At 31.1% G+C, this 18,797-nt stretch overlaps 2 protein-coding genes across 4 annotated transcripts in view; both read right to left on the bottom strand.

The window, feature by feature from the left end:
• The window catches only part of LOC139515970 (uncharacterized), a 104,137-nt gene that overhangs the window by 64,354 nt on the left and 20,986 nt on the right, over positions 1-18,797 (bottom strand). Inside the window, exons 22-30 of one of the 3 annotated variants that reach the window (XM_071305760.1) lie at positions 18,233-18,398; positions 17,454-17,638; positions 16,907-17,157; positions 16,490-16,592; positions 15,713-15,833; positions 15,131-15,300; positions 14,538-14,868; positions 13,805-14,004; positions 13,050-13,478 (exon numbers count right to left, since the gene is read on the bottom strand). The exons of 1 other annotated variant lie outside the window; for it this stretch is intronic. In XM_071305760.1, coding sequence (XP_071161861.1) covers positions 13,188-13,478; positions 13,805-14,004; positions 14,538-14,868; positions 15,131-15,300; positions 15,713-15,833; positions 16,490-16,592; positions 16,907-17,157; positions 17,454-17,638; positions 18,233-18,398 — 1,818 coding nt within the window. In that variant the 3' untranslated portion in view covers positions 13,050-13,187. Of the gene's footprint in view, positions 1-223; positions 411-13,049; positions 13,479-13,804; positions 14,005-14,537; positions 14,869-15,130; positions 15,301-15,712; positions 15,834-16,489; positions 16,593-16,906; positions 17,158-17,453; positions 17,639-18,232; positions 18,399-18,797 lie in introns of those variants that run through there. One more of the 3 variants, XM_071305764.1, reaches the window with a different exon arrangement.
• LOC139518141 (vitellogenin-like) lies at positions 992-5,244 on the bottom strand. Its single transcript, XM_071309835.1, has 8 exons — positions 5,158-5,244; positions 4,699-4,746; positions 4,149-4,309; positions 3,375-3,623; positions 2,846-2,998; positions 2,480-2,675; positions 1,894-2,146; positions 992-1,091 (listed from the first exon to the last, which is right to left on the bottom strand). The coding sequence occupies exons 1-8, from the start codon at positions 5,207-5,209 to the stop codon at positions 992-994; spliced, it is 1,212 nt and encodes a 403-aa protein (XP_071165936.1). The 5' UTR covers positions 5,210-5,244.

The following is an 18,797-nucleotide window of genomic DNA, read 5'->3' as shown; positions in this document are numbered from 1 at the left end:
AAGATCCGTTACTGTCTATATGTATAAAGCTATTTACACATTTGAAAGAACCGTTATTATCATTACGTATACATATATTTACATATTTGAAAGAACCGTTAGTATTTTTACATATACATAAATTTACATATATACAAAGAACCATTACATTCTAACATCTTGAAAACGAAACCAATTCATTAAATCTTTTGTTTCAAGTGAATAATTAAAGAGTTATATATACCTTCAGTTCTAATAGCATGTCTTTTGTTGGATGTTGAATAAAAGATAGACTTGTCATCCACATATCAGCTTCAGCTCCGGTAACTTCGTCGGTATTAATCAAATGTGTCATCATTTTCAAAGAAGCTTTAGTTCCAACCATTGGAATGGCGTCAAGGAAGAATTTCCTGCAAATTATGAAAAATTTGTTTTACACTTTCAACTTTAAATAAAGCAATGGCTCTTTTCCAGTAACGGTATCAATTACTGAAGACTTCTCATCAGATTGGAAAGGTCATTGTTTTACAAATTATTGAAGAAAAAGAAAATGTCTTTATACTAGGGATGTCAAAAGATCTGGAAATTAATACTCGGATACTCGGTCGTGATACTCGAGTACTCGCGAGTACTCTGATGAATCTTAAACGTCTACTGAAAAGTTGAGATTTTAGGTGGGATACAGTGTTGTTGTTATTACCTTTCATAAACATATTAACAAAATACAAAATACTACAAAAGTAGCTTGATCCTCTGGTTTTTTTTATCATTTAAACAATGAACTACCGACCGCCGTTTCTACAAATAACCTATCATAGTAGCAATTATTGTTTGTGCACGTGTTCATGAACCAAGTTCCAATAAAATCATAAATATTTGCTTATAAAGTTCGACAAAGTAGACAATATATGTATCATCTGTTTCTGATGAGTTGGTATTTATATATTATTATAATACGACTGTCCATTAATTTGCCAACAATACTATTGGGCTTTTTTCGTGCTGCTCAGTCTTACTTTTTCTCTTTTTTTGCACTCTCGTTTGCCCCTCTTTTTTTAGCCAGTTTATTTTGGACTTTTTTATTTGAATGCCGCTCTCGTACTTTCGCCAATCTTTAAATTGTAAATTAAACAATTATAGTTAAGTCTCAAATACAGAGTAATTAAATTAATTCAAATGTACATCTCATACCAATCACGTTTACATAGAAGTCTTGAAAACAAACAAAGGTCAGTTTTTAAGGCTTGTGATGAGTTAATTATTAATCCATAAAAGTGTTGATCCTTGTACAAACACCGTTAAACATGTCTTTAATCAGTTGCGAAGGGTTCACTGCAGGTCACTTTGATTTTGTTCTTGTTTAAAAATATGAGCTGGTCAACAAGTTCAGAAGAAAGACTTTCTATGTTTTGTTACAAGTAGTGCACATGCAAACATTCCCTCGGGAGGAAAGGGGGTTGCTGGTACTACTATAACAAATAGTATCCTCAGGGTAAACATATTTATGTTATTAATTGATTTTATTTAGTATTACGAAGGGGATATTTCAACGGAAAAGTGAGTGAAATGCGAAGAGAAATATCTCAAGATGTATAACAGGCAAACGAGTATCCGAGTACTAAAACTGTACTCGAGTACTCAGCCTTCCGAGCGAGTATCCGAGTACTCGAGTACTCGTTGCCATCCCTACTTTATACCTCTGTCCAAATTACCGGTGTCATATTTGAAATTACGTTAAATATGAGATAATGTGGAAAAAAACAACAAAAAAGCTACGAGAAAGCAGAATTTGAATTATTTGACTTAACTAATTACCCGATCATGTAATATTGTACAGTACTGAAGTCGTAAATGGCAAACGCTGCAGTGAAAAAATATTACAGATATACTATATTTCCTATATATTATACATACCTGACTTTTGTATTCTTTGGACAGACTTTTCCTGAATGTACTTTCTTGTGGACACTTTCCATGCTATCGCTATCCAAAGTTTTCATAAGTCTGACAAGCTCAGTAAACTGTTTAGCTGTGGAGACTTTCACGGCATCTTTAGATAATTCGCAAAATTCTTTCAATTTGTTCACAACCTCCTTCTGTGCGTTTGCAGAATTGGTGTTGTCAAAAGCATGCTCAAATGCCAGTGTTGTTCTCTTTTCAGTAGACACTAAAATTGAACATAAATACTTAATTAGGAAATTATATATACATAGTTTGCACGTTAATATAATAAACAAAATTGTTATTAATTTGCGTGATATCGCTTTTATGTTCTAGTCTTGATCGGGAACGTAAACACAACAGACAAATTCATCTATTGTCAACTTTGCCATTAAGTAGTGAACAGGTCATATCAGCTCTAGTATTAAAATTTCTTTACAAGGAAACAAATGACGTTTAGACTTCGTTATTATTAGGAAGAGTTTTGTAGATAAAAAGCCCTTAGTATTCGTTTGATTCGCGATGCATATATCAATAGTTTCTGTTGTTTCAATTTCACCTTTTGTAGATCTGCTTTCACTCTCTGTAATATATTTCAATGTCTGTTTGGTTTCTGTAACAGCTCCACTGGATTCTCTGGAGAATGGTCGTAGAACATGTTGTTCTTCACAACTGCTGCTCTGAAGGATACCAGTTTTACTGATTCCCTGTTGACATTCGTGTGTGCTTTTAACCAATGGCATTGACTGGATTTCCTATAACAATAATAAAAACAAAGTGAAAACCGTTTCAGTCACACACAGTTTTAATCTACTCAATTTGTTTAACGTGATATAATATTGTTTGAAAGTAAATCCAACTGTAGAATATGGATATTTTGCAACACCATTAATTAAAAAAAATGTGATATAGAATAATAACTTACAGATGGTACCCTGTATGGTGTTCCTTGCATGGCTGTTTTGTAACCATGACGATCTACACATCCTAATGTGTCTTTTGTCTTCTTGATTGTCATTGTGTACCACCCATTGGAAGCCAGAGAGTAATTTACATCACAGCTTCCGGTTACATCCATCTGAAAACAATTTCATAATTATTTTATTTCATAACATACAGTTATTGTTGAAAATTTAAATAGTTAGTATAATAATACTTTTATTTGATAACTTTCTTTTTTAATGGTTAGAATAACGCCTTGGCCCCACCTACGGGAGTAGCTGACTGGTTTGTTATAATCTAAAATGAAATAGAGCAAAACAAATAGTTACACAAAACCACGAAAAGAGTTATTTAAAAAGAAAATCATCGATTTCTTTACTTTTGTTTTGTTCAGACTTTAAGTTAGGTTTGTAAGTGAAAGAAACGGCCGACACATTCCGGACATATTTTGCCGAGTTGAATATTTACAACTGAATGATCGGTTATCCTTAGATTATGGTACACAATTTTACCTCTTTGGTTTCCTGTTCCTGACTGAAGTCATCCATAGAGTTCTGGAAAGCAGAGATGATTGCTCGTTTGATATTAAGAGCCCATGTATGTTCGTCGTTTGAAGGGCATAGTTCATCAACACGGCCATCTTGGAAAGAGAACATCAATGGGTTCTGTTCAAGACTCTTCTTGAATTCGCCAGTGATGTCAGCATTGCGTCTGGTGTTTGGTGATTTAGGGTCTGATTCAGTAAGTACTACATCAGAAACCTGCAAATGAAAAGAGATGATTATAATAACTCATTTAGATTCTGAATACGAAAATGTATCGCTATGAATTCAATCTAACAAAACAATATATTTTCGAAATCCTCTGGTTTTGTCCATTTGAATTCCTTAAAACAAATTGGCCATTGACCCCATTTTTCTTTTTATAAATCTTTTACATGTATAATCAGAAGCCATTTGATAAAGTCTTATAAAATCTTTTTTTTTTTAATAGTTTTTGAGAACTTTAACTTGTCGATGATCATCGATAAATCTATGAAAAATCAATAAAGAATATTTTCCCGCCAAAATTCCAATGGCTAATATTTCGAAAACAAGCACATTGACCTTTATATTTTTTTGTTGCTTTTTTTGATTCCTTAATTAATCCCCTATCAATATTTACTAGTGTTATGGAGAGTTATTCATTTTGAAACTGAGAAGCGAACTTCCTTATATAAATGACATAATGTTTACTTTTAGTTAACAACAAAATTAATAACTTTTATTTTTGTTCTTCTTAATTACCTTAAGCACTAGATCACATTTTGAATGAACCTCGATGTGAACTTTTGCAGCCATGTCAATTCCGGCTTTATCTTCGGAAGCCCCTTGTATTGTCGTTGACACCTTTGATGTGTAGTCATAGTCGTATGTCTTTCCGGTTTCGTATCCAAATTTTTTCGATTCTGCAAATTAAAATAATGACCATATTAAAACCTCCTTTTCAAAAAGGACAATATATGCTGTTACACACTGAACTTATATCAACAGAAGTTTTTAATTTAAGCGAGGATAATTCGAAGCCGGGACAGGTATAGACTGTCCCTGGTCGTAGTAATGGGGAACACCTTTTATTAATAGAAGGATTAAAATAATTTCGGTTTTATAGAAAAGAGATTATTTTCATGACTGTAAAAGAGACAACTACTAGTACTATTTAGGAAATAAAGAAATGCATCTTGTCAAAATGCATGCGGATTTGTATTTCTGGTCTTTTATCTTAAGAATTCAATGATGTTTATATTAAAAAATTGCGCTAGATTGCAGGTAACAAGTTATGAAACACGTGACTTACCTGTACATTGTCTTGCACATGTAGCAGTCTGTGAGTTAGGTAGTTTAGCTGAAAACGAATATCATAGTTAATAATAAAAATAAGAAAATGTGGTATGACTGGCAATGAAACATCCCTCAACCAGACACGAGTGTTTCATCGTACGGACTTAAATAATTATCAAACCCAAAATAACAAATGCAAAACAATTCAAGCGAGAAAACGAACGATCTTATATAGTTTTACGAACAAAACAATAAACGCAAAAAAAAAGTAAGAAATGAAGTAACAATGAGATAGTTTTTACACAGAATTGGGTTTTTCACGATTTCTACAATCAAATGGTTAATAATCATTATTAGTTTCTAATTATCATTCAATATTACGAAATACACATGTGTGTTTGGATAATAAATTATTCGTTTTTATCGTGACTTATTTGAATCAAAATTATAAATATACAATTAGCCTATAACAAACCTGCTTGATTAAGTACCACAAGGGCACATAATATAAGTAACTTTAGCCCCATTATGGAGCTTGTGTAATGTCTCGTTTCTAATTGAGGTGTTCTAATTGGACTGTGTCTTTTATACTAAATCGGTGATAACAAGTTGCTGACACAGATAGGGGTGCAGGGTAAATTCCTCGATAGTAGATCTATAATTAATTATTATCTGTACTTTGTTAGGTTCATTAAAAGTTATCAATTATATCTTTCATAATCATTCATGTTGGTCAAATATCAATAGAAAGTTCTAGTATTATATTGCACAATCATTTCTAATTCACTTCAATTTAGATAATCAAAGGAATTTTTCGTCGATATAAAGTAAGAAAAAAATAAAATTGAAGCACAACAAATTGAAAAAAAAATCATTGATGAACAGTGAAAATCGAAAGAGTTTCTTAAACAAATCAGGAAAGTTATCTTCTTAGTTGATTCAACTGCATCGCCCGCTTTATTGCTTGTTGTATAAATCTGAAAATATATTTCACCCTGAAATAACCCCCAGTTTTTGGTGGGGTTCGTGTTGCTTAGTCTTTAGTTTTCTATGTTGTGTCTTCTGTACTATTATTTGCCTGTGTTTGATTTTTCTTATTTTAGGCCATAGGGACGAAAGATACCAGAGGTAGAGTCAAACTTATAGATAAAAAACAAAATGACAACGCCACTCTTTTAAAAATTATCTTCTTTATATGTATTCGAATGATATTGGACCAAAGTAAGGAACCAATTAAGAAAACGATATTTTTGAAGTAAGAGACGTCATGAAAAATGCATGAAATATTTGCCACTGGACGTTAAGCAAACATCAATTAATCAATCAAATGACATTTTTTGGACATGCTGCAGTCATATTGATCTTACTATTAACCTTTCCTAATTCTTTTTTGATACATCTCGAAATTATCAAAAGACTATATGGTCTCAACTCTTTCAATGATAATTGAAATCGGATGGACATTTTTATTGTATTCGTGTATTAAAAAGCTAATAAAAACTTCTACAACTGCTTGCAAAATATAGAGGCACATTATACCTGATTATTGAAAAGAGAATTATATTTTAGGTAGCTTGACCAACAGTGCTCTCTGATATTTATTATTGACATTAAATTGATGGTTTGCCTAAAAAAAGGTATATATATTTTTCATTTACAACAGCATTTATTGTATTCGTTAGATTCAATTTCATCGAAATATTTCGATTTATAATTTCATCATATCTAACATTATCTTTTTCATATCTAATAAAATAAACAGAAGTTTGTATACTTTACTAAGTACAGAGGAATTCACACTTGATTAGATATTTTACGAAAAACAAAAATGTTAGATAAACTTCTATGAGACAATAACCTAACGAAAAAGAAATCATCAAGTAAACTAGAGGTCAATTAAAAAGGTTTGGACGGGGTTTACAGAATAGCGATTAATAGGCCGAATCAGGTCGATAAACAGGACCCAACTAATAAAGAATAGAGAAAAATAGGACAAAAAAGTAATGAAAAGAGAATATTTCAATAGAGGATAGTGTGCATAAATAACAAAGACAAAAGATGAATGACCTAACAAATAAAAAAGATTACAGAAATTAATGACCCCAACTCCACTTTCAAAAACAAATCCAGCTCCTAATATTAAGTATGAAATAAAATAAAAATGTCTTTATCCTATTTAATTGTCCTTTATCAAACAGAAATAGTGAATAACAAGAATTTGTCAATAGTACACGGATGCCCCACTCGCACTATCTTTTTCTAAGTTCAGTGGACCGTGAAACTGCGGTCAAAACTCTAATTTGGTATTAAAATAAGAAAGATCATATCATAAGAAACATGTGTACTAAGTTTCAAGTTGATTGGACTTCAACTTCATCAAAAACTACCTGAACCAAAAACAAAAATGGGACAGACGGCCAAACGTGTGGACGTACGAACGAACGGACGCACATACATGTTCCAGAAAACATAATGCCCGTAAATTGTGCATTAACACAGTAAATATCCCAAGACAGGCCTTTAATACCTGATTTACAAATGGACAATAAAAATTAAGTGTGTCAATTTTTTGCAGTTTTCTTTTTGAATACTCTATTAATTCTAAAAGTAAAATATTCATAAAACATTTCTTACTGTTATGTACCTGGCTTTTAACAGTTGAAAGTTATACCAAACATCACAAGTTCGTAACCATGAAACCATAATATGTTATCCACCGGGATAAAATGATTTGATGGTCATAACTGTTTGTTGCGGTTTTTGTTTCACGAAAATATAAGAACAAAAAGGCAACATGTTTAACCCCGCCATGTTTTGTATGTATGTGCCTGTCAGGAACCTGTTATAAAGTGTTTGTCAGTTGTTGCTGTATAACATATTTGTATTTCGTTCATTATTTGTACATAAATTAGATCACTAGTTTTCTCGTTTGACTTGTCTTACATTTGTGATTTCGGGGCTTTTTATAGTTGACTATGCGGTATGGGCTTTGCTCATTGTTTAAGGCCATATGGTGAAATATGGCTTTTAATTTCTGTGTAATTTGGTTTCTTTAGAGGAGTTGTCTCATTTGCAATCATACCACATCTACATTTTAATAAAACATTTACAAAATAACAAAGATTTATATACCTATCGTTAAAATTTTAAAAAAAAAAGTACTGAACTGAATTGACTAGTCTTACTAAAGCTAATCCAATAATCTTATTACAAATGCATGTCACACAGGTGGAGAGTTTTCACGTTGGCAATTGTACCATATTTTCTTATTTGTATATCAAAATGATATGCAAGAGTGCACATTGTGAAATGTCTCGCCTGCTTTACAGAACATTGCTTTTAAGTTGAAAGTATTCAATTTTAAGTTTTACTACAATTATCACATACACTTATTAACATGATCCAAAAAAGTGGTCAAAGTAAATGAACCCTGCCAGACAGACATTTAAGATCATTACGCACACCAAATATAGTTAACCTATTGCATATATATCAAGGAAAACAGTCCAAAACACAAAAAACCTTGACATTGAGTAATGAACGTGAATATGAGGTCAATGTCAAATGACATATGCAAGACTGACATATATATCATACAGTTTTTCCATACACCAAATATAGTTGACACATTGAATACAGTACTTGAAAAACAGACCAAAACACAAAAACTTATTTGTAACCACAGAACCATGAAACTTAGGTGAAGGTTAGATTACACCAGCCACTTAGACAAAAACACCCTACAGATATTCAATACGCCAAATATAGTAGAAAATGGAAAATAACACGTTAAAAAATTTCATGCGTCCGAAGCGTTTTTCTGGATTTACCTTCATTAGGAACGCTCGAAGCCAAACATTTGAAATCAGAAGATGTATAAGTGCCGAACCTGTTGAAGAGCTTTATGACAAAACATACCTAAAATAAATAGTCAAATTCATCTAAAGTCAACTTTGCCTGAGGGAGTTGAAACCTTAGTTTCTAATAATTTCACCAAAATTTATAAACGGATAATTTAGGAATTTTTAAGAATTGTAGTGACCTATGACTTATAGTAAATCAAAAATTGAATTGACCACGTATATTTACACTCGGTCACTGACCCATGAAATAAGGGCGAGGTCAAGTGAAATGTGTTTGCAAGGTACGCACATCCCTAATATATGCATCCTTATACTCATTACAAAGGAGAAATTAACATTACGAAAAATCTGTCAAGTAGTCGCTAAAGACAGACGGAAACTTCATATCATAAGGCATATATATTCAACGTATAAAGTATCCAGGTCGTCTGAAATATTAAGCTTTTAATCTTTTGTGAAGGCGGTGAACGTGCATATACATTTGCTTTTTGTTTGTTGTTTACATATAACAATTCATTCAAATCTACTCAGTATGAGAAATTTGCGGGACGGTCGACTAGACAGGTTTGTTGCCTGTCAAGTTAAACGCTTGCTAAATTTCTTGTCGTATACTATGTTATGCTCCTTTTATATGACTCAAGAGGGAAACAATAATATCATTTGTTTCATATTAAGAGGTACCTATTTGTACGTGCGCATTTAATGACTATATAATTATCATTTTTCATGAAAAAAGAGGCTTTTTTAGAAAACAATACGTTTTTTTGCATTTGCAACTATGAAATGCCCTGCTAGTTCTCTTTGCCAACACTATAACAAAAACCAGCCACACTCAGATACGCGACAACTCGATGCGAACAAAAACCGGATAGGCTATACAAAGGGACGACCCACACCTTCAATAGAGACAACTCATTCCATGTATGCGACCTCAACAACAAGCAAAACTGAAACAGCATCGTGTAGTAAACAATAAAAGGTCCCGGAATGACAAAATGTGAAAACAAAAATCATATTGTAGACAGCAATTTACAACAACAACAAAAAACACTGAATGGCAAGCTTCTGACTTCATAGGAGTAACCAAATTTGAGAGCATTTTTCTATCCTTTAAAACAGGTATGGTGATGTAGAAGCAAATCTGTTAGACTATTCAGATCGACATGAACAAAAACAACTACAAGTACTTAAAAAAGAGTACTACTCGGAGTTATTGAAAGCAAGTTTATAATAATAATAAAAGATAGCGTATGATCCCACGAGAGACCAAATAACTTACAAGTTAACAACCATTGACCACCTTAAAAAATAAGCAAAGATTTTACAACGTATAAATAAATCACAATTCACCAGTCTAAAATATCGGTTTTGAAATATCAATTTGTACAAATGCAACGGATCTAGAGTAAGATGAATCAACCTTTGGAGCCTAACCGGTCCTCGCCTTTACTTTGGACAGTAAGTGGTGTAACAAAAAAAAAAGAAGAACAAAACGCTTTTGTAATATACGCCTGGCTCATCAGATCAACAGCAAACCGACACACACAACTAACAACTTTCTCATATTAAGCATAAATAGTACCAGTCGAAGAGAGTTCACAGTCACTGAACGAAATACTTCATACGTTCAGGTATTTCCCATTCAATTATTTTATGGTAATATTCTTTACGAAGCACTAAAATGTCGGCATCTACCCCGAAAGCTAACCAAAACTTTAAACAGACTTATTCGGAAAGGATATAGTTATAATAATGTTGTCAGGTCATTAAGGATTGCCTAATGGGGAGGATTTGTACTTGGTTTTCATATGACGAAGATATCATATTTCAATCTGTTTAAAATTGAGGTATTGACCTCTCTTTTCAGTAACTGCTAGTATATTTAAGTCCTTTTTTCAGTTATGTACAATTGTCATTTTGCTTAGTTTCTTTTGTTACCTATTCTGACATCGGACTCGGCCTACTATTAAACTTAGTTTTTAATGTGCGTATTGCTATGTGTTTCTTTATTCTACTTTAGGTAGATGTATAAGGGGAGGGTTGAGATCTCATTTATATGTAGACTATAAACTGTCATTTTCAATTTAGCTCGCTTAAGAAAAATAGTCAATTGATAAAACTTACACAGTCTTACTATGCTGTAATTATAACTCGTTGTAAAACATTGGCAAAACCGGAACACTTTCAACAGAATATTTTCTATTTTCGAAGAAGAGATACACTTAAAAACAGTTGACAACACTAGTAGTACAGTAAACATATATTACATACAGTTGTTTTCGATTTATATGCTTGAATGTTTCTCTGGTATCTTTTGCCCTTCTTTTATTGAGACTTTATCGTATGCTCAATATGAATATCCGTAACATGTAACAAAAACTCGTAATAGAAACGCATTTTAGTGTAAATTTGAATCGTAAGGGTAAACTTTATAGCTTGAAAGTATATACATAGCTACAAATTTTGAACAAAAAGAATACCCTGGCAATCTTATTATAATAAGATAACAAATTCATATGTTTAAAAAAAAACTTCATAAAAAATATGCTGAAAGAATCACTGTTTATCAATCTTGAAAACCACAAGTTTATGGAATTTGACTGTTCGATATTTTCAATCAATTTTACGTACAGACAAAAGAAAAAAAATTGTATTTCGTTTTGTAACACATTCTAATCTCTCTTTGCATTCTTTTTTTTTGGGGCTTTACATGGAAAATTCAATGGGTCTCACTAACAACTATTGTCAAGTTAATAAGTTAAATCAATAATATTCAGCATGGGACGATTATCATTGGGACGAATTCATATTGCTGCATAGTAATTCGTCACATTGGTTTCCTTCCCCAAAACATAAGAATCCCCGTCAACAAAGTTAGCAGACATTAAATGCAATGTTTTCTGCTCACTATCATCGTATTATATGGGTGTTAATTATTCTATAATTATATATATAGCACTAGTTTGTACAAGGTTGTTCAGATTATATCTTTTAGAAGGTTGCCGTTTGTATTTGAAAATCAAAGACATGCAAGTACAGTAAGGATAATATAAAGATTAGAACTTAAACATGATGCTTTCATTATCAAATCCCTTTTTTCTCAGTTCAAATGTTTTCCAAACCTTCCATTATTATTTATCGTAATGATGTCATCAGTCATTCCCAAAACATGTTTGTATCGTTGCTGTTGTGTTTTTGGTTAATTATCAAATATTTTGTAAACTATCAATCGCGTTTATTAGAGAGACGTTTATCAAATTACTTGAAAAATAAAAATGAATAAGATCATGCTCATGAAGGAAAATCAAGAAGAAGAGACAACACATTATAAGTTAAACATATTTTAAGATATCGATGCTTATTTTAAATCACTAAAAGGGGGAAAAAAAATCAGAAATCGTACAGTAACCTATAATTGCTTTTATACTCTTCATTTGAACTCTTATGGATAATTGTCTCGTTATTCAAAGATCAATATCCGTTTTCACCTTGGCTTTATCAGCTTTTCTTTGACTTAAGAGTTTGAATATTAATACTTTTGTGGTATCTCTCCGCCTCTCATTTATATAGCAATATTAGTTTTACTACACCATATACAAATTTCGATAGTTAGAGTAATACACCTTTTCACTCATGTTCGTTGCCAGAAAATTGAAGAACCATACTTAACTACTGTCAGGGTGTTGTCATCGGATACACAAATTCTACCAACAGTGGTACATGTAAATCGTTTCGCCAAGTTGTGAATGTATTTAAGAGTATGCATTTACTAAAAGGTCGGTCATCGCCATCATGTTCATATGTTAAATCAAGATACAAGTTGTTTGGGGGCGTTTTATACTTTCAATTCGATGAGATATTTTCTACTCCGTGTTGAAGCCCTCACTTTGACTTTGAGCTGTAGAACAGCAACAAAAGAGCTTTCCTTTGCTTAGTGTAAATTTGTAGTGCATGAACTGATGTTGTTTCATGAATGGTTACCCCATAACTTTTGTTTATCTATCACAAACAAAAAAATCAAGGGCTGATGAGGTTTCTGTCGTTTGACAGTCAAGTTAACACGCGTCGGGGTAAAACAGTTTTGAGCCCTAAGCATCTCATTTATTTTAACGTCATTAGCTGAATATCAAAAGGTACACAGAATTATTAAAATCAGTTAATTCTAGACCAAAGCATGTTAAAAGCATACAATCCATACGTTTTAAATACTATATGACACGTATGAGTGAAAAGAAATGTCGGGTATACGTCAATATACCATCAAACCATAGACAACAACAACAACAAAAAGACATTTAAAGCTGTATATTAAACTTCTGGAAAATATCTAGACGAAGACCAGAATGTCAGACATATGATATACTACCGTTCGTTTTTGATAGTGCTTTTGTTGCATTTCTCGCTTTGTCATCCTTATTCAACCTTTTAAGTAGTCTAATTTAAATTGCTGCAGTAAACGTTACTTTCTTAATAGCTCATTTATGAGTGAAACAAACAAAATAAATGCTGCTCTTAATTTATTATAATCGAATGTTTATACACAAAAATAAATAAATGAAGAAATAAATAAGAACCAAAAGTTAACAATTAACAAATAATCAACAAAAACAAAACTTAATCTCTTTCGGTAAACGTTCTAAAGTTAACGGCATTTTTCTTGGACTTGCCAAGAAGTGGCCAGAGCGTTGGCATCAGATGTGATCTGTTTGTTAGGCATCATCATGTCGTCAAATCTCTCATTGTCATGGACACCAAGCAGACCACCTGTTCTTCCGTGAAACCAATGGCTGAGTTCAATGTCATATGACGCGGATTTGATATTGTTGACAACACCAAAACCATTTCCATCAACATAAATGTTGTCTCCTACTTGTGAAATTTTTATCTCGTTTGAGGCATATGGAAGCTTGCTCTCTACTCCATCAACACGGACCTGAAAATAATATAACACATACATAATAAGGATTGCGAAGAGAATAATCATACGCTGTTTTTTAAGAAAGCAGAAAATATTAAAAAGAAAGAAAATAGTTTAATTAATTTTGTATAAATATTTGTTATCGAACATCAAATCCTAACTTTTACACGAAAGGCACTCATCATGAATATGCAATACAATGAATTCAATACATGTAGAAAAAAAACATATCGTATGTGGCAAAGTTTTATAAAATTCATTTATTTTCTCAGATGAAGATTATCAAATGCATCTCTTAAACTTTAATAAACTTAGTAACATAAGATCCGAAGAATGTTTACCTTTCCATTTGGAGCAACTTGAACATTTTGTGTGGATGTCATGACAACCAATTTTTTGCTCTGTCGTCCCATGTAATTAAGAATGATACTGAACTTGTCCTTGCCAAAGTCACGTGCAAGGACATAGCTGCATCGTCCATTGAAATCGAATTCTTGTCCATCAAAGGTGGTGAAATGATCTCCCTTGATGTAAGCATGAGCTGAAATATGTTCAATTAATTTGGTATACATTTTTGTAAATGAAGGTGTGGAACATACTTATTTAGTAATATACGATTATGTGCGCAAACTTATTCTTATTTGTTGCTTTAAGTTAAATGTTGTTATTGTTTTGTTCTGGTGTTGGTTTTGTTTTGTCATGACGTTGTCAGTTAATTACCGACTCATGAATTGAATTGTTCCTATGGTATCTTTCGCCTCTCTTTAGCAGGAAATTCCCATAACTATTTTTCTATCATAAATTTGAACTTTATAATAGAATAGAATTGAATATGATACAACTGCAATGATCGCTGCGTCAAATTGACTAAAATGATCATCTGACTAAAGAATGCAATATACACGAAAAATAAGTTTTCACTGAAAATAAATACCTATGTATGATGTACATAGTATTACAAAAAAAATAAGCATAAAGGTTAGTCGTTTAGAACATTGAACTCTAGTGAATTGGAAATACTATAAACAAATGTTTGGTTTAAATTCAAAGAGTACGTTTCTTTATTTTACTCACCACCAAACGATGGAATAACTGCATGAGACCAAATATCGCCCAAGGATGGGAGTGGATTAGATTGTGGAATGTAAGATCTGAGATTCTCAATTGGATTGACTATCCTTTTTACTTCTGTGAAAGATTTCATTTCAAGTGGAAGATAAATGTCCATTTCAAAGTGACCTTTCTTTGGGTCATATACTGTGACTTTTGTTTTCTTAACATCAGTAATTAAGTCCTTGATATTACTGAATTCGTCTTCAATGTCTTTTTTAATAAAATTGACGAATTTGATAAAAACAGATCTGATGTTTTCTTCAATCTCCCAGTATTTATATGCTGATGAAGCCTGAAAAGAACAGAAGAAACATTCAATTAACACTTAGTTTATCGAATTAATATTTCAACACCATATAAGATAACCAACTTATAAAAAAATGATAGAATTCCACAACATTTGAATTTTAATTAAATTTTTCTTTGCTGATAAAATTTTGAGCATTTTGATGATATAGTTTGAAGATGTCTACAAGTTAAAGATGGATTTCCAATGTATAACTCACAATATTATATACTGAGGGTTGGGAGTATATTTCAAATGTATAACTCACCATATGATATACTGGGGTTGGAAGTGTCTTTATTAGACCAGTATTGATTGATTCTCTTGCATTGTAGATAACTGTGTTGTATCTGTCAGACATTTGTTTCATTGGAATTGTTGGTAATCTTGAACGAACTGATTCCAAAATTTTATTGCTTGAAATAGATGCAACTGAATCTGAAAGATAGATAAGAAATAGTTTAAACTTGAAAATACATCAAATCGTAAAAAAAGTAAAATAACAAAAATACCGAACTCCGAGAAAATTTTTAAACGGAAAGTCCCTAATTTAAATAGCCAAATAAAAAGCTTTTAAATTGGACTTCAGTATTAATGTTTTCCTTTTACATACTTTTGTACTTTATATTAGGTTTAATTCATCGTTCCTATTTACAGAGTAGTATCTGATATTTATATCCTTAGCAGTAATCATTAATGTTGATGTATACCTGTTACTTGTTTACAGAGTAGTATCTGATATTTATATCCTTAGCATTAATCATTAATGTTGATGTATACCTGTTACTTGTTTACAGAGTAGTATCTGATATTTATATCCTTAGCATTAATCATTAATGTTAATGTATACCTGTTACTCGTTTTCCATATTTGGTATATACTCCTTCAATGGTGTTTGACAGCTGTGTTGTCTGTGACTGTGTAAAATCTAAAACTTCAGAGTAGTACTGTAATGACATGTCTTCCATCAACTGTAATGTAAATAAAATATTAATGTGTTATTCTTCTTAAAGAAGAAAAAATATTATAAAGTTTGTTAATGCAATTCATGGTTGCTATTGTAGTGAAATGTTACAATTCGTAGTTATTCTAGTGAAATATTCCAATTCAAAGTTGTTTAGTTGTTATTGAAATAAACTGTTACAATTTATAGTTGTTATTGTAGTGAAATGTTACAATTCATTATTGTTATTGTAGTAAAATGTTACAATTCATAGTTGTTATTGTTGTAAAATATTACAATTTGTAGTTATTCTAGTGAGATATTCTAATTCAAAGTTGTTGATTTGTTATTGTAATAAACTGTAACAACTCATATTTTAATTGTTATTGAGGTAAATTGTTACACTTCATAGTTGTTATTGTAGTAAAATGTTACAATTCATAGTTGTTATTGTAGTGAAATGTTACAATTCATAGTTGTTATTGTAGAAAAATGTTACAATTCATAGTTGTTATTGTTGTAAAATGTTACAATTCATAGTTGTTATTGTAGTAAAATGTGACAATTCATAGTTGTTATTGTTGTAAAATGTTTAAGACAAGGAATAGCAGTCATAGACGAATAGAAACGCTATAAAACAATATGAGTGGAAAACCTAAAACAAAATCACAGAAATAAATATACCTTTACTAATTCAGTAATTTCAGCAAGATACAAATTATATAGTGTCCAGTCCATATCTTTTGTTAGACTGTTGATTTCATATTGAAGTGATTTCATCTGATGTCTAAAATAATAAAGGAAATTGTCAGAATTATAGTCAAACATTTTCATAGAAATTAAAAGTGTTTAATTTCTTAAGCTCGTTTGGATATTTCACCATTTGTTGACACTCCTTCTATTAGTTTTTAGACTTTCCTACAAGTTTTACACATAACTGTTTAAGATTTAACTTTCGGTATTACTGTGAATATTTTTTACTTAGTGTTATAGTAACATCTTTATTTTGTATTATATTTAAAGAAATAACAAAATTTTGAATTCCAATAATAGTGAAAATTAACGAAACAAAATTAAAGATAATGATTCGGTTTTAACTACCTGATAACAGTTTGGGTTGTTTGGAAATGTCCTACGATATCATTTAAGTAGTAATCATTATTGCGTCTCATTTTTTGAAGTTCGGTAACTCTAGCTGACATAAAATTGATGTATGGTTTCATATCTTCTTTGATAGCAGATATGATCAATCTGTGTTTTGATTGGACCTCCTGTTCTACAGCAATCCATGATGTTTGAAGTGCTTTGTTGATGCCATTGCCATATTTATGAATCTTGTTCAAACCAACAGACTACAAAAGAAGACATTATGATTAGCTTAAACAACGGACATATAATTTAAAAGAAAAATAATGCAAAAACCAAAAGACTTTTTTTAAATTCAATTTGTTTCAAATATAATTTTTATTCATAATTGTAATATTAATGAAGTTGTTATTTTGTTTGATTTGTTTATCTTATTATTTTCATCTTAACAAGTTACTGATGTAAAAAAGATAAATGTTTTGCTTAATTTGTAATTAAGTAATTTTATGTTTAACACTCAGTCTGATGAATGTTTTCCCATAACTTTTAATGTACAACAAACCTTGACGGTTTTTAAAAGATCTGGGTTCCAATGTACACGTGTATGGAGTATCTTGGAAGTCTTCAGTTTCAGGTTAATGAGTGTATCGGAAATTCTCTTACTGTCCACATCTCTGAAAACTTCGGCTGTGATTCCACTTTCGTCTGACATTTTAGCATTCACATGAAGAATGTTTTGTGGATTGTCTGAAACAATATCAAGGTAAAATCTTAAAATGCTGTACACGTTAATGTTTTTTTGTTACTTCGATATTTAAGAAGTATACCTTTCTTATATTGTCCTCAATCTGAATGCTACATATTTTTATCATGAACTATTTCTATATTAAGTACACAGATCATTATCTTTAATCGTCGTATAAAAGTCTGAGATTTGCAAATGTAGTGGACCGAATAAATAGAACAGACAACGTGCTTTGTAATAACTGTCTTCGAAAAAACCTTTATCTAAGTTTGTGTAATAAACACACAGAGGGCTTTTCTGTTTAGACAAAAATAGTTAACCATAAAAATAGCAGGCAATATCATCGAAGTACAACTTTGCCTGAGGCAGAAGCAACTTTCACTCAAAAACATATTTTGTCTGAGAAAGTTGCAACATTTGCTTTGAAAAAGTACTTTGCCTATAGAAGCTGCAACCTTTACTATTAAAACATACTTTGCCTAAAACGAGAAGAAATCTTTGTAACTAAAAACATACTTAGTTGAAAAATTAGTTGATAGAAAATTTACAATTAAGTTTAAATATTAATAATGATTTGGTCAGCTTTTGATTCTTACCAATATCATAGTTCATGTTGACATCAATACTGGCATCTGATGGGTCAAAGACAATATCTGCACTGACTGGTTTGGCATTATCATACAGGTTCTTAATTGACACTTTGTATGGAGCTGTAGTTTGCACATTTCCTTGGATATTGATTGATTTAATAGGCGTGGTCAGCTGTAAATGAACATATATGTTTTTTTTAATACATGTATATATTATGATAAAACATATATTTTCTATAATATTACTTTTGCGTACACATTTCAAATTTTTCTCTGAATAAAACATAGGGTTTTGACAGAATTTTTAGCTACTTCTTTTATTATTTAATGTATTTTGTTATATTTATTCTCTAAGATTGTAATCTTTCATGGACATTAAAATGTTTTCTCTATTTATAATTCTTCGAGTTCCGCCCTTTTGTTGACCTCTTTCTAAATTAAAGTAATTCTCTATTTGTGCCTCTATATAGTACAACCTACTACTGATTATTCGGGTGTTATATATATAGCATTATAAATAACGCTTTTTTGTTGATGATTCATCCCTTAACATGGCAGTAAAATAATAACT

This window comes from Mytilus edulis, chromosome 3, assembly GCF_963676685.1.
Source record: "Mytilus edulis chromosome 3, xbMytEdul2.2, whole genome shotgun sequence".
NCBI classification, from domain to species: domain Eukaryota; kingdom Metazoa; phylum Mollusca; class Bivalvia; order Mytilida; family Mytilidae; genus Mytilus; species Mytilus edulis.
The sequence above is the reverse complement of the archived record's forward strand: the minus strand, read 5'-3'. Positions and strand labels throughout refer to the sequence as shown.